The sequence below is a fragment of the Nothobranchius furzeri genome, chromosome 1, assembly GCF_043380555.1.
Source record: "Nothobranchius furzeri strain GRZ-AD chromosome 1, NfurGRZ-RIMD1, whole genome shotgun sequence".
Taxonomy (NCBI): domain Eukaryota; kingdom Metazoa; phylum Chordata; class Actinopteri; order Cyprinodontiformes; family Nothobranchiidae; genus Nothobranchius; species Nothobranchius furzeri.
This window is the reverse complement of record NC_091741.1, coordinates 61,557,686-61,574,181: the sequence shown is the minus strand read 5'-3', so window position 1 is coordinate 61,574,181 and position 16,496 is coordinate 61,557,686. Positions and strand designations below refer to the sequence as shown.

Here is a 16,496-nt window from a genome sequence, read left to right as displayed (position 1 = left end):
ACTGAACTGAGAGCTGGCGGCTGTGGAGATCATTTGAGTCCAGTGAACTCATTTCCATGTTCTAGAAATCAGTCAGAGATGATCTGAGCTTTGTGACATGGTGCTTTATCCTGCTAAAAGTAGTCATCAGAAGATGGGTCCATGTGGTCATAAAGGGATGGACATGGTCAGCAACAATACTCGGGTAGGCTGTGGTGTTTAAACCAGGCTCAGGTGGTGCTAAGGGGTCTAAAATAGGCCAAGAACACCCCCCACACCACCACCAACAGCAGCAGCAGCATGGACTGTTGCATGCTGTTGTATACTGACACACGGCAGAAAAAATCCGTGCGTTCATGTTGGCATCATATCCTGACCCAACTATCAGACAGTCCATCTGCTTAAAGGTTCAACATATTGTGGTTCAAAGATGATGTTCTGTAGACCTTGGTTTGAACCAGCGTTTATTTTGGTTACTGCTGTCTGTCTGTCTCCTAGAACCAGACTGACCTCTGAATTCATCCACTCAACTGCAGCTCACTGGATATTTTCTTTCTTGTGTCTAAATGTGGTTAAATAGGGCGATAGTGGCAGAGGAGTTAAGTGCCCACCCATAACCTGAGGGCTGCAGGTTTGCTCGGCCTGTCAGTTATTGTGTCCTTGGTCTACACACTTAACCCACCTTCCTGCTGGTGGTAGTCGGCAGGATCTGTGGCACTTGTATTCAGCAGCCTCGCCTCTTTCAGTGTGCTCCAGGGCAGCTGTGGGCACAATGTAGCTCATCATCACAGGTGTGTAGTTGGGTCAATGGTTGGTTGGGCTGCAAAGCACCTTGGAGGATCGTAGAACCCTAGAAAGACCAATATACATTTACCGTTTTACCATTTTTAAACTGTTGGTGAGAGACTGTAAATAATTATAAGGGGGTATTCAAATGTCTTTAAACTTTTTTAAGAGTTCTCAATTTAGTTGTGTTGATACTTAACCATGCTCAAAGAATTGTGAGATAAAAATCTTCCTAAATAGTCACAGATTAGGTGTGAGTATTTGGAAACATTGCCTGTTTTTATTTATTTATTTATTTGATGAGTCTGAAAGTGTGAGGCATGTGAAACCACCTGGGGAGGGGTTTGTGATTGAGTTGCAAGCAAATTGTGGCACAAACTATGTGAGACATAATTTAGACACTGTGACTAAATAGTTTCAAAAAACAGTCCCAATGTGTTTGACATTACATTTCTTAGCTAAGTTTTTCATTGAGCATCTTTTTTTTGCAACTTTTTTTGTTTCAGATTAGCAGTTGCAACATAATGAGCTAGTGATTTAGCATTTCAGTTGGTCTCTGATGAAGGCTCATCTTTGCATCCTGGACAACCAACATTTCCCTTTTTCTTATCTTGTATTGCGAAGTCCATGTAACATGGTCCTCTTCCTGTGCTGACAAAGCTGTAGAGATAACTTCATGCTAACTTTTTCTGTATGATTTTGCAAAAATACCACAGCAGGACATGACTCAGCAGGAAATAAAACAGTGGCGTTATGATTAGATATTATTGGGGCACTGAAAATGTTTAAAAGTTTGATAAAACAGGACATGAGGAACTCTGAAAAATATTACTCTGGCAGTTGAAACATCCAACCTGCCTATTCCTGCACAGCACCTGCATCTTAATTTCCAATGAGCACATTTCATAGGCTGTTCTCCGTGAACTTTCCCATGGAGCCGAATGCATTGTCCAGACAGGCAGGCTGTGCTGCTCCGTAAAAGTTCAGAACAACACAGCAGTGTTCCAGAGCAGCAGCAGCTCCGTTCCTCTGCAAGACGACTCTGTGTCCTAATAAATCAGCAGGGTGGATCCCCGCTCCGCCTGCCACCACACACCATTTGAAGTGGGGCCTGGTGATCGTTTGCCAGGCCTCTGCTCAGTCAGTCCCATGTGGTAATGACTTGACTGGCCAAAACACCATGCCACACCCGTCCTCACCACCAGAATATGGCAACGACGTTGGGTACGAGGGGAAAAGAGAGAGCTTTAAAGGTTTTTCTGGTATGGGTAATAGTTCAGGGTAGAACAGTGTGAACCCAAACAGCTGGAAAACACTGAAAAACAAACACATGAATGTAAAAATCCCGGTTTGCACTTCTAAGTCAGTTTTAGTTGTTTAAATGTATTTAAATATATTTTAAAGGTCAGGGTTAACTTCAGCTTCACAGCTGTTGGAATGCCATCAATAAACTGAACAACAATCTCAGGAATGCTTGCAGACACTGTCTTTTGGAGAGTAGGCTTTAAACCGTATGTCATTGTTGCTTCACAAAAAGAGGAGATTTTATCAGAAAACATATAAATCATTATCTCTTCCAGGCATCAGCATCAGATTCTGTTTTACTAATAAATACGTAAATATTGATACATCCTCTACTGTTACGTTAAAATCACAATACTAAACCTCTGAGCGAGTGGGTTTCCAGTTTGTACCCAAGCAACCCTGTGTCAGTTTTTGTGTCCTTGGGCAACACACTTCACCCTCCTTGCCTGCTGGTGGTGGTTGGAGGGTGCAAGTGCTCAGCAGCTCTACTTCAGTCAGTGTGCCCCAGAGCAACTGTTGCTGAAATGCAGCTCACCACCACCAGTGTGCAAATGTGTGAATGACTGATGGTATTGTGAAGCACTTTGGAGTCCTCTGACTTAGAAAAGTGTTACGGTACACAAGTGTTCTTTTACAATTTCCAATAGGCTGTCTCCACACGTAGTGATTTTCATACTAATTTCACCAACTTTAGTGTACTTTTAGTTTGTAGATACATATAAAAAGAAAATTCCATCTCACACTCCAGATATATATATATATATATATATATATATATATATATATATATATACATATATATATATATATATATACATATATATATATATATATATATATATATATATATATACACACACATATATGTAGGTTCGCCAGAGTTTTTGACAATTAAAATTGCGCCCACATTTTCAAAGATAAACACAACTCTTTTAACAGCGGTAGTTTCTGCATATATACTGCTCCGCTTCAGCCCTCTCCCCCCTCCCCATGCGCAGTGCGCCTGCAGCCTCTCAGAGTTCCTGCTGCTCTAAACATTAAAATAATTATTTCATTTTCTGTTCCTCACTTCTGATTACCTTCAATGGTGTCTGTTTGTTGAAACCACCAGGTACAAAAACTAACTTGTTCTCTTTCTTAACATTCGTTTCGATGTCTCACTATGGGATACGCCCCTCCGCGGATTCCTCAGAAGCACTTATCTCAATACGCCAATCCTGATTGGCCAGTGACCGTGACGTACGCGTCCCCCTGCTACTATAAGTAGCAAGCGTCCCCACGCACGCACTATTCAATCACCTCTTCTCGCTTCGGTGGTCGCTTATCTCTGAGGTAAGTTAGCTCAACTGTTCACAGACGGAGCCTTCTAATATTCTCTCCGTCGCCGAACGTTAACTTACTGTCCTTCTGTCCTGGCCTTCACCATAGGCTCGGGGCATAACGAGCAGCTTCACACTCCAGTGCATCTGTTCGTTCTCTGCTAACACACCAGTTAGCCTACATGGAAGCCGCTCCTCCCACCAGAGGAGTCGACGGCGCAGGAGCTCGCCTCTGTACCTGTGGGAACAAAATCTCAAGCACAGACCCGCACAAGGTCTGCTCGAGCTGCCTCGGGCTGGAACACGCCCAGCTGGCATTGGAAGTCCCCGGGTCATGTGAGAGCTGTGCTTGCTTCACCCTGAAGAGCCTTCGCCGGCGGCTAGCGCGCCAAGCTAGCCTGTCGGGGAAGGACCCTTGCCTGCCGGCCCCTGGGCCACCGCCTGGGGACGCCAGCGAACATGTCCTCCCGGAGCCGGAACCGTGTGCCGAACTCAGCTGGGGCTCACAGCTCGAACCGGCCGGTCCGAGCCACCGCGTCAAGGACGTGTTGGAGTTGGACTACGGAGACGACGGGGGCACCTCGGAACTCCTCATTTCAGAGGAGGACGAGGATGACGACGTTTTTCTCCCCATCGCTCAGGCCTCCATGCCTAGCTTTCCGTCCTCTCCCAGGGATGGAGCGGCTTCCCCGGCCGCCCACCTGGACATGCAGTCAGTCTGCCGACGCGCTGCGACCAGGCTCAACATCCCTTGGCCCACCATGGTCACTGAGGCTGTCAGATCCCGCTACGAGGGAAAGAAGCTGCCTCAGGCCACAAGAGCGGCAAAGCCCATCCTTCCCGCCTTCCCGGAGCTTCTCCAAGAAGTGAGGTGCTCCTGGGACAAACACCCTTTCAGCTCCAGGTCTCCTGTCCAAGGAGCCTCCTCGCTGGACTTCGAGGGGATGGAGAAGGCTGGCATGCTTCGCATGCCGCCGATGGAACCGCTGGTTGCAGCCCACCTGCACCCACGGCTCTCGGCAACTTCCTCCAGGCCTCCCGCTCTCCCCGCGAAGGCGGACCGCTTCCAGTCGGCGCTGAACGAGAGGGCGTACAAGGCTGCCGCCATCTCCGCCCGAGCTTTGAATGTCTCCTCCATGCTCTCGGCGTACCAAGCCGAGCTCTGTGAGGACATGAATACGAAGCCGGACCCGGAGGTGTGGGAGGAAATCACCGTACTGACCGACATCTGCCTGCGTGTGCAGCGCTGCGCGGTCCAGGCCACGGGAAAAGCTATGGGCATGATGGTGCTTCAAGAACGTGCACGATGGCTGAACCTCTCCAACCTCTCTGATAGAGAGAAGGAGGACATTTTGGACATGCCAATCGTGCCTGAAGGCATTTTTGGCTCTGCCCTGGCATCAATGCAGCAACGGTGTGAGGCCAAAAAGAAAGAGGATGAAGCCCTTCATCTCTGCCTTCCCCGTAAGCCCTCACCGGCGCTGCCGGCTCGGCCGAACCTTCCTCAGGCGGCTGTCCGAGCCCAGCCTCAGTTCTGGATCCCAAAGCGCCCGAAGCCTCAAACTGTCCAACCAGCTCCTTCGGGCTCAGCGCCTCGACCAGTTTGTCCTCAGAGATCCGGCAACCAAGCCGCTCCGCCGCCGGGACAACCCACCCGACCCGGCGGTCAGCAGGTGAGGAAGAAGAAGAGGGCAGCCTGACGGAGTTCTTTCCCTCCAGACGCTGCAGCTGGCAGTTCCCTGTTCGCCAGCTCCTCCTGTTCGATGTTGCCATGGTGCCTTCTCCCCCCCTCACGGAACCCCTCCGGCAGAGTCCCCGAGCGGTTCAGGGTGGGGCCAGGACGTGCAGCCGGCTGTGCCGGCTCAAAACACACGTCACAAGCACTCACATTGTTTTTCACAAACATGTCACGCTCAAGGAGCATTAAAAAGTTCGCTGCCGCATCCAGACAAAATGTCAAGGGCGCAGCAAAAATCAATAAAAATGTTGCCCATGAGCATTTCCAGGCGTGGGCGGCCCCTGGCGAACTTATCCGCCAGTCACGGGTCGTCCCCGTAAGCCTGGGCCGTCAAAGCACAAAGCCCCCGCGCATGCGCAGTGGTTGCCACGAGCACCGCTGCCCCACAACCTCTGGAGGGAGCTGCTGCTCCGTGTGTCACGGCTGTGTCACCGCTGTCCACTCACATGGAGGAATGGACAGCGGTTTCTGCTTCACATTGGGTGCTGAGAACTATTTCGAGAGGTTACAGGCTCCAATTCGCTTCTGTTCCTCCTCGATTCTCCGGCGTAGTGTTCTCCCACGCCCAGGGGACGTCAGCTCACATCCTTCAGGGAGAAATCTCCTCCCTGCTGGAGAAGGGAGCGATATGCATTGTGCCTCCCGATCGGTCTCAGAGCGGTTTCTACTCCAGGTACTTCCTGGTCCCGAATCGGGGAGGGACCGGGATTCGCCCGATCCTGGATCTGAGGGCCCTGAACCGATGCCTCAGAAAGTACAGATTCAAAATGCTCACGCTCTCATCCCTTTTGCGTCTGATTCACCAGAACGACTGGTTCACCTCAATCGACCTGAGGGACGCATACTTTCATATTCCCGTGTACCCTCCACACAGGAAATTTCTGAGGTTTGCCTTTCAGGGAGTGTGTTATGAATACACCGTGCTCCCATTCGGCCTCTCGCTGAGCCCGAGGGTGTTTGTCAGGTGTACAGAGGCGGCGATCGCCCCTCTGAGAGGGAGGGGCATTCGGCTGGCCACGTATTTAGACGACTGGCTCCTGCTGGCACGGTCCAGAGAGGAGACAGCGTCAAACACGCTGGTTGTGATCCATCACTTGTGTGGTCTGGGTTTCAGAATAAACTGGCAGAAAAGCGCTTTACTCCCCTCCCAGAAAATAACCTTTCTAGGTCTGAATCTGGACTCAGGGGCGTTCACGGCCCGTCTCTCGACACCGCGCGTGAACGCGCTCTCGCTCTGCCTGGCGCGCTTCCGCCTACACAGTTCGGTGCGGTTTGCGTTATGCCTCAGGCTTTTGGGTCTCATGGCGTCGGCTATTTCAGTGGTACCACTCGGCCGTCTACACATGAGAGATTTTCAACGCTGGGTGGCTTCTCTGGGTCTCTCTCCAGTGCGCCACAGAGCGCGCAGGGTGACGGTCTCTGCAGCGTGCGTCGCGGCGCTCCGCTGTTGGCGTCACCCCTCCCTCTTGGCACAGGGGGTGCCTTTGGGGTTGGTTCTCGTGAGGAAAGTGGTCACGACAGATGCGAGCCTGTCAGGTTGGGGGGGGGGGGCTCCTGGAGGGTCGCTCTGTCAGGGGTGTGTGGAGCAGAGAGCTCTGGGGGACACACATAAATTATCTGGAACTCCTCGCGGTCTTTCTAGCCCTGAGGCGCTTCCTGCCTTTTCTCTCCGGCCATCATGTCCTAGTGAGAACAGACAACACCACGACTGTGGCTTATATAAACCGCCAGGGGGGGCTGCGCTCCGTGCGGTTACACACGCTGGCACGCAGACTGATCCTATGGTGCAGCAGGCATCTCCTCTCAATCAGAGCCACCCACGTCCCGGGTGTTCTGAATCGGGGGGCGGATCTGTTGTCCAGAGGGACACCCCTGTACGGGGATTGGAGCCTGCATCCAGCAGTGTTGGAACAGATTTGGATCCGGTTCGGCAGAGCCGTAGTGGATCTTTTTGCCTCCAAGGAGAATGCTCAGTGTCCTCTGTTCTTCTCCCTGCGCGACCGAGACGCTCCACTCGGCGTGGACGCGCTGGCGCACGACTGGCCACGGGGACTGTTTTACGCTTTTCCCCCAGTGGCCCTGATACCACCCACCTTGCTGAGGGTACGAACCCAGTGCCACACTCTCATTCTGGTGGCCCCATACTGGCCAGCCATGCATTGGGTGACGGACATTTTCCAGCTCCTGGAGGGCCAACCTTGGAAACTGCCGCTTCGCAGGGACCTGGTGTCCCAAGCGGGAGGCTCGATCTTCCACCCTCATCCAGAACGGCTGGCCCTGTGGGCCTGGCCCCTGAGGGGTGTGGGCTAGTGTCAGCAGAGCTGCCCCAGGCAGTCATTCGAACCATTCAGAATGCTAGGCCCCCCTCCACTAGGTCCCTATATGACTGTAAATGGAGGGTGTTTGAAGCCTGGTGTCAGGGCAGGGAGGTCTCACCCTTCCAATGCCCGGTGAACGTCATTCTGTCTTTCCTGCAAGACTTGTTGGATGGGAAGAAGGCTTTCTCCACCATTAAAGTGTACCTAGCAGCCATTTCCGCCCGACACTTGGGTTTTGGGAGGAAATTGGCAGGTCAACACCCCCTGGTGTGTAGCTTCATGAGGGGCGCGCGCAGGCTTCTCCCTGTGTCCCGACCCCTGGTGCCCTCATGAGATCTGTCCTTGGTGCTGTCGGCCCTCTCCGGGCCTCCATTTGAACCTATGGACGGCCTGGACCTTAAGATCCTGTCTCTTAAGGTGGTGCTACTCCTGGCTTTGGTATCTGCAAAGCGAGTTAGTGACTTACAGGCTCTCTCTGTGCACCCATCCTGCACCCAGTTTGCACCAGGTGACATGAAGGTGTCCTTGAAGCCCAACCCTGCCTTTGTGCCTAAGGTGGTGGGCTCCTTTTCTCCTATTATCCTCACAGCTTTCTACCCGCCACCCTTCTCCTCTCCTGAGGAGGAGCGGTGGCACAAGCTGTGTCCGATTCGCGCGCTCAAGGAGTATGTGAATCGGACGGAGAACCTTCGCAGGGGGGACCAGCTTTTTGTGTCATGGGGTGGGCCTCGTAAGGGGAAACCCGTCACAAAGCAGAGGCTTTCCCACTGGATTGTGGAGGCTATTTCTATGGCTTACTCCTGTCAGGGCATTCAGACTCCTGTTGGGCTCAGGGCCCATTCTACTAGGGGCCTGTCTGCTTCTTGGGCCCTTTTTCGGGGGCTGTCAATCCAGGAGATTTGTGCTGCAGCAAGTTGGGCTTCTCCACTTGCATTTGCACGCTTCTATAAGCTTGATGTTTCGGTCCCTGCAATGACTCACACGATTCTGAGTGTGGGGTCTTTGGCCGGCCAAGACGTATCCCTGTAGGTTGGTGATCGCTGGATAAGCTGTCTGGCAATACGGGAGTCTCCATATCCCATAGTGAGACATCGAAACGAATGTTAAGAAAGAGAACTTTAGGTAACTATCGTAACCCCGGTTCTCTGAGTAACATGAGTGAGATGTCTCACCAGACAACCCTTCTTGCTGGGCGAAGCGAGAAGAGGTGTTTATCTTGAATAGTGCGTGCGTGGGGACGCTTGCTACTTATAGTAGCAGGGGGACGCGTACGTCACGGTCACTGGCCAATCAGGATTGGCGTATTGAGATAAGTGCTTCTGAGGAATCCGCGGAGGGGCGTATCCCATAGTGAGACATCTCACTCATGTTACTCAGAGAACCGGGGTTACGATAGTAACCTAAAGTTTTTATTTGACTATTTTTCTGTCCTGTCTGTTTATTATCTTCCTGCATCTCCTCTCAATCCTAAAGAGAAACTGCTACCTGGGTTCATATATATTCACCTCATGAGTTACCTTTGAACTGCAGTTCTAAAAGATCTACCGACCGCAAAAACAGCAGAGTGCCGCTGCTCGCCGACCGCATCAGTGAGGTGAAGTTATTGGAGGACAAAACAGGTGATGCGCCCCGCTCCACCGCAGCGAAACGCATCAGGCACAAATAAAAGACAGAAAACATCAAAGGAAATGAGCCGACATGAACGATCCCGTGTTAAATTTGTTTTTGAGGTGGCGACAACTAATTTGATAATATTACTGTGGCCGTGCTCAGGACGCAGATGTCTGGAGCGCGTCAACGATCAGAACTTTGCATGCGCAAGCTGGTTAAGATTAGGATGGGGTTGAGGGGAAGGTTAAATTGCAAGAGGGTAAACGTCACAATTTGGTTAAATATCCGTTTTACGGCGGGTGTCAGTACCGGCGCTCTGGCACAGCGCGTTGCCTCCACAGGAGCTCGTTACCTGCTGTCTTTTCCGAGGACTGCATCTTGTCGCTCATTATCACGTGACAGGCATAAAAAGTCACTACAGAGCAGTGAAGTCAACTAGTCGACTAGTTCATACAACCCCTAATATATATATATATATATATATATATATATATATATATATATATATATATATATATATGTATGTATATATATGTATGTATATGTATGTATGTATATATATGTATGTATATATATGTATATATGTATGTATATGTATATATATATATATTTATATATGTATGTATATGTATATATATATACTTATATATGTATATATGTATGTATATATGTATGTATATGTATATATATATATATATATATATTTTTTTGTATATGTATGTATATGTATATGTATGTATATGTATATATATATATATATATATATATATATATATATATATATATATGTATGTATATGTATGTATATGTATATGTATATATATATATATATATATATATATATATATATATATATATATATATATATATATATATATATATGAATGTATGTATGTATATGTGTATATATATATATATATATATATATATATATATATATATGCGTCTGTGTCTGATGAACACACAGGTCTGTGCCTGGCGCTGCTGCTGAGGCGTGGTGCTGCAGCTTCATCCACCGTGGTGAGAGTCTGCATCCACACCAGCAACAGCAGCGGTTGGTCATGGTCTTTAGTAAGTCTGCAGGCCCAACATGTTCTGCGGCTCACAATATTTTTTTCCTTTTAGAGGACACGTGAGCTCAAAGTGGTGGGAACTGTTCTGTTAAACTCTTTAAGTCTCCTTATGAAATGGTTCGGTTTATTTAGAACTGAAACTGAAATTTGGCCAGTTTGTTTTCATCATTTCACATGAATCAGTTTTTTTAATAGGCAACAGATTAGCTGAAATTCTCTAAAATAAAACCTGTCAGTGGGTGTGTTAGAGATAGGAGGACATCATGTGATGGATGCACCTTAGTTAGCCCTCCAGTGCATGGGAACATGTAGAGCAGCAGATCCCAGCCAGAATTTAATTGGATTTAAGCCCTTCAGAGGGTCGTGGAGCTAAATCTTCTGACCTCAGCTGCATACTGTTGTACATGTGATCAGAAAAAAAATGACTCATCATTTTTGGCTTTCTTCCAAAGTCACTGATGTGGCATGTACAATCCCGCCATCTAGTGGAGGAAGGCTCATATTTCAGGTGGTGACCTTATTTTTCTGTCTACAGGTGATGGACAGCTCCATGCCTCTGATTGGTGAACACATTGAGGAGGACAAACAGCTGATCACACAGATGGTCATCAACAAGATGGCCCAAGTGCTGCTGGGAGTTTCCACACCTCAACCTTCTGCTGTGAAGGTATCATTTTCACCAAACCCACTCGATGAAACCTTCAAACTGTTATAAACATGTTTTGATAAATTGCAGATTAAACAGATTTGTCAGCTATCACCATCCACCTATCCATTTATCCATTCATCCTGCTATTGAACCATCCATCATCCATCTACCCATCCTGCTATCTATTTATCCATTCGTTCTGCCATTGAACCATCCATCCAACCACCCACCCATCCATCCATTCTTCCTGCTACTGATCCATCCATCCATCATCCATCCATCCATCCATCCATCCATCCATCCAACCATCCATCCAACCAACCAACCAACCACCCATCCATTATTCCTGCTATTGATCCATCCATCATCATCCATCCAGCTATTGATCCATACATCATCAATACATTCATTCCACCCATCCATCCATCCATCCATCCTTCCTTCCTGCTAATAATCAATTCATCCATCCATCCATCCATCCTGCTATTAATCCATTCATCATCCATCCATCCATCAGTCCATTTCCCCCCAGAGATAATCTTTTATCTGTATTCCTCCACATGCAGACTACACAGCCCAGACGAGGTAAGGCTATTTATTATTACACCCATTTGTTTGTTTGTTTGCTTCTGTATTGAAGCAAAGTCTAATACAGGAGCACTCCTGAAGCAGGTATTGTGTGTTTTACATCCTGCAGGAGGACACCGCTCTGCTTCAGCCTCTCCATCCCAATCGGCTCAGGGATCTCCTCAGAGAGCCCGCTCAGCCACCACCTCTCCCAGCCAGGCCTTCCAGCCAGGTCCCATCCCTGCCTCCTCTGGGCCAGGAGCTCAGAAACAGTCGCCACAGCTAAAGTAAGTGCAGATTAGAGGTCTAGGAGAGCTTTATAAAGTACAAAAGATCAACCATAAATTATTGATTTCTTCACTTTACAGTAAATCCCAGTCACTCACCAACACCTTCACTGAGACATTACGAGGAAGCTTGACTGATGATGAGGCCAAAGCCGAGACCATTCGCAGCCTCCGGCAGTCCTTTGCCAGCCTCTTCTCTGACTAACAGTCTCTCCTTCACGTCATCAGGTCAACGACAGGAAACAAATCAAACTTCATCAGTTTTGGAACTTCAGTTTTGTGTTTCTTCTTTTTAGTAGTTGTGACATTTTTCATCCATCCTCAGATCGTCAATAGATATCACCGGAAAGGCAGAGCCATGTTTAGTAAATTAGATCAAATGATGCCAGACTTCCAGAGGTGATATTTTTCCCATCTTCACTTTGAGTCTTGTCAGTTTTGCTGTAAATGTCACCACAAACTTGTGTATCCTTGAATCCAGATCAGCTGACGAAGGTTTGGCCTTTTCTGGTGGTAAAACATTTCAAGAGACTCATAATTTAGTGTGTGCTGCTCAGTATATATTCCTTCTACACTGTCTTTGTGCAGCAAGTGAAACTATTGTTCCTTTAAAATGCATATGTGTTCATCTACTTTGACTTTATACTTTTAACTGACACGCTGCTTCCAAATTATTTTCAGATGGCAATATTCTCACCCAGAAGCGTTCCGTTTAACTGATGAAAAACCCTCACAGTTCACCAGCGAGCTCTCCAAGCATCCTAGCCTGCATTTTCTCAGCAAACACACATTGGTTTAGTGACCTCTCTGCCTTGACTGACCTTTACCAAAGTGCTTTTAAACAAAATATATCAAACCCTCTGCACTGGGTCAAGACAAAAGTCACAAGGAAAACGAAAACCTTTCAGCTTGTGATTTTTTTACAAGGTGCAAAATGCTGTACTGGCTTACAGCCGTCGTCTTCCATCACAGCTCAGATCTTCCCCTGTAGTTGTTGTTTTGTTAAATGTCACACCTGGCGGATGGAAACTACTAAATGCTTTTTGTGAAAGAGTCATAAACATTAGGTGAATAGTGAAGATGGGAACTTTTGAGGCTGACTTTGTGATTAACCATCCAGCGAGAGGTAGTACAGCTTATCTTCCATACTGTAAATTCCCATCTCTTATCTTTATTCCCTCACCCAGCGAAAGCTGGATTTACAGACGTGTGTTTTTGAACTACAGTGGCAGCAGACATCCTCCTCCAACATTCACACCGTTTTTGGATCTTTGCAAATAGCAGCCGTATATGGAGTCGAACTGGAAAATCGGGACAAGCCTGAAATCGTAACTATTCTTCCACTTTTATTTACAGCTTCTTAGAAGGTTTCCTGGAAAGTGAAATTCTGAGGAAAGTGCTCTTAGCTCACCACATGCTGTCATCGGTCCATTAAGGAGTTGGGGGGAGGGGGGGGGGGTACTGGGGATGTAACAAGTGAAGAATGTCAGCTATGTTCTGCCACCTGTTGATGTCCACTGCTCTGAGAGAATTTAACTCGGCAAATAGATGAGAAAGATGAGAAAAACAACCTCGATTCTAAAGAAAACAGCTGATTTGATACCGAAGCTGTGAAAAGCCTCTAAACCTATGAATGGTGTCCTTTTAATGACATCCCTAGTTCTCAGGAAAACATCTTCAGACTTTAGATGACTGTTGGGCCTCAGATGGTGCATTGTAAAGATTCTACTATATCTAAAATAGAAGGGTTTGAACTAGATTACGCATTGTAATTTTTTACTAGAGCTGATCAACATCAGTGAATTCACCGTTTAGCTGAGAGCCAGTTATGCGTAAAGGGAAGGGAAGCTATCTCCAGCTTCATGTTTTTCATCTAAAGTCAGACATCTGAGGCCATTTATTTTGTGGATTGTTTTTCCTGAGACCTGATGAATTCTTTAAAAGTTCTCCACCCATAACTGATCTGAATGTCTAAGGAAGTCACCTAGATCTCTGTCAGATTCAGCCATCAGACACCAGCTTTAAAATGTGAAGATTAAATAGTATTTTCATACATGGATTTACCACCACAGAATCCATATTTACCACATAAGTTTCGGGATGTATGAGAAGACTATGCAGCAGTTACAAAGATCCTATTAAAACAGATGAATACATGCTGGGATCAAACCTGATGTGTAGGATTTTTCTCCTACCCCCGTGTTGCTCTTGTAGGAAAATTTTTTGAGTGATTGATTTTTCAATAACATTGATGAAAAAGGCAATTAATTACTGCGGAGTGTAAAGAACAGAATCCTGCTGCTCATCGAAGCATTAAATGAACCTGTCATGATTTATAATAGCAATTACATAATGGTCAAATCTATTTAAATGCATATGTTTCTGTGTAAAAACATCTGGGAATGAGTGCGTCTGATGTTCCAGAAAAGATAACTTGCCAATTTTGCAATAATTAATAAACTCAAAGACATTTTGTTTTAAACTCTGAAACTTGACTCAGAGACATTGTCCCTTTTTATTATTTTACTTGGATTTTCTTTGTCTTGTTTAACAAGAGCTGGCATAAAATGTTGTTTCAAGCATTTAAGTTTGAGGCAGAAATGAATGATCTGGTGTTGGGCAGGAGTTGAGAATCCATGTTGTGAGAACTTAAAATTGACAGTACTGTAGAGTCTGTTGAGTTCTGTAAATGCTGAGTCACTGTTTGGGAATCTCTATTTTAATTTGTTTGATGCAAACAGCCTTGAACCTTTGTGATGGGAAACATTCTTCTACCTTTTTGCTTTCATAATGTGTTAATAATAATCAGGGACAGAAAATAACAACAATCAACACTAGGTGTTTTACACAGGCGAGAGAATGGGCAGCCATATTCTGTTAGATTGGGCCGCAGCCTGTGGATTTACCTAACATTTGTTAAAAATCTAGATATTCCCAGTACATCCTGCGAGGGCTGCAAATCTTTGTTATTTTTCTCTCATGGACATTAGCAGAACATCTATGATAGCTTCCAGTCAGGTTTTCGTAGAGCTCATTCTACTGAAACAGCTCTTCTTAGGGTCTCTAATGACCTTCTGACTCACAGTGATGCAGGGGACTGTTCTGTTCTGGTCCTGCTGGACCTGACGGAAGCCTTTGACACTGTCGACCATCACCTGCTACTGGAGAGGCTGAGACTGGGTAGGCCTATCAGGAACTGCTCTGGAGTGGTTCTTCTCTTATCTCTCTGAGCGTTCCTTTTCTGTGGCCGTCTCCAAGTTTAGGTCCTCTACCACCTCTCTTACCCATGGTGTCCCACAAGGTTCTGTGCTGGGGCCTCTGCTCTTCCTCCTCTATCTGCTTCCTCTTCAGCACATCCTGAGCTCCTTCAAAGGAATCTCCTACCATCTTTATGCAGATGACATCCAACTGTACATCTCCTTTAAGCCCCATTAGATGTCTAAGCTGCAGCTATTACACACCTGCTTAGACTCTATCTGGATGGCTGGGAGCTTTCTTCAGCTGAATGAAGATAAGACTGAGATCCTCATCTGTGCCCCAGACAAGCTGGTTCCCAAAGTCAAAGACTCTCTTGGTCAGCTTGCTTCTCACACCAAACCTTCTGTCAGGAATCTTGGTGTGACCTTTGACCCAGCTCTCACCCTGGATTCTCATGTCAGTTCTCTTGTTCGCTCTTCCTTCTTGCATCTCACGAACATTGCTAAGCTGAGTCCCATTCTGTCCCGCTCTGAACTTGAGACAGTTATCCACACCTTCATCTCCTCACGCTTGGACTACTGTAACTCTCTTTTCACGTGTCTGAGCAGAACCTCCCTGAACCGTCTACAGGTGGTTCAGAACACCTGTGCTCGGCTTCTGACCAAGTCCTCCAAACACACCCACATCACCCCGCTTCTCCTCCAGCTTCACTGGCTGCCAGTCAACTTCAGGGTTCATTTCAAGATCTTGGTTCTGGTCTATAGGGCCTTACATGGACAAGCACCATCTTACATTGGTGATCTTCTTAGTTCCTACACCCCCAGCAGGTCCCTGAGGTCCAGTGACCAAAGCCTACTGGTTGTGCAGCGCACCAGGCTAAAGACCAAAGGTGACAGATCATTTGCTGCTGTGGCCCCCAGACTCTGGAACTCTCTCCCCCTGAGCCTGAGATCAGTGGACTCAGTGGACTCCTTTAAAAAGCAGCTGAAGACTCACTTGTTCAAGCTGGCTTTTGTATGTTTGTATGTATTGTTTTTGTGAAGCGCCTCGTGATTTTTATCTTGAGAGGCGCTGTAGAAATGATACTTTCTTCTTCTTCTTCAGTGGCCCGGGCTAGCATTAGCAGTAGCTTGGGAAAGTGTTAGCAGTGGCCCAGGCAAGTGGTAGCAGTAGCTTGGGTTAGCAGTAGAAGAAGAAGAAAAGATCTTTTCTATAGTGCCTCTCAAGGTAAAAATCACGAGGCGCATCACAAAAAAAAACAAAAAATGTAAAATACAAAAAACAATTTAGAGAATGATTACAAATATATATTAAAATGAGCAAAAATAGACAATTGTTATTAAAAAATAGAGAGAGAGTGAATAGGAAAGGGGGAAATCAGTGGATCCGGAGGAAGGTGGAATAGGTAGGGAGAGCAGAACAAGGAGAGGTGATAATGGTCACACCAAAACCAGCTTGAACAGGTGAGTTTTCAGCTGCTTTTTAAAGAAGTCCACTGAGTCCACTCAGGGGGAGAGAGTTCCAGAGTCTGGGGGGTCACAGCAGTAGCTTGAGATAGTGTTAACAGTAGCCCACGCTAGCATTTACCAGGGCTGCCAACTCTCATGCATTGTGTGAAATGCACGCATTTGACCCTCTTCACACGCTCTCATGCAACAACTCCAAT

General features: G+C 47.0%; 1 protein-coding gene across 3 annotated transcripts in view; it reads left to right on the top strand.

Annotated features, from left to right (window-relative positions):
- syn3 (synapsin III) overlaps positions 1 to 12,028 on the top strand; it is a 203,361-nt gene extending 191,333 nt beyond the window's left edge. For all 3 annotated transcript variants that reach the window (XM_070549581.1, XM_070549585.1, XM_054740043.2), the window contains 4 exons: positions 10,665 to 10,796; positions 11,345 to 11,363; positions 11,476 to 11,632; positions 11,714 to 12,028. In XM_070549581.1, the coding sequence (XP_070405682.1) occupies positions 10,665 to 10,796; positions 11,345 to 11,363; positions 11,476 to 11,632; positions 11,714 to 11,837 (432 nt within the window). In that variant the 3' untranslated portion in view covers positions 11,838 to 12,028. The remainder of the gene's footprint in view (positions 1 to 10,664; positions 10,797 to 11,344; positions 11,364 to 11,475; positions 11,633 to 11,713) is intronic.
- Positions 12,029 to 16,496: the final 4,468 nt, after the last annotated feature.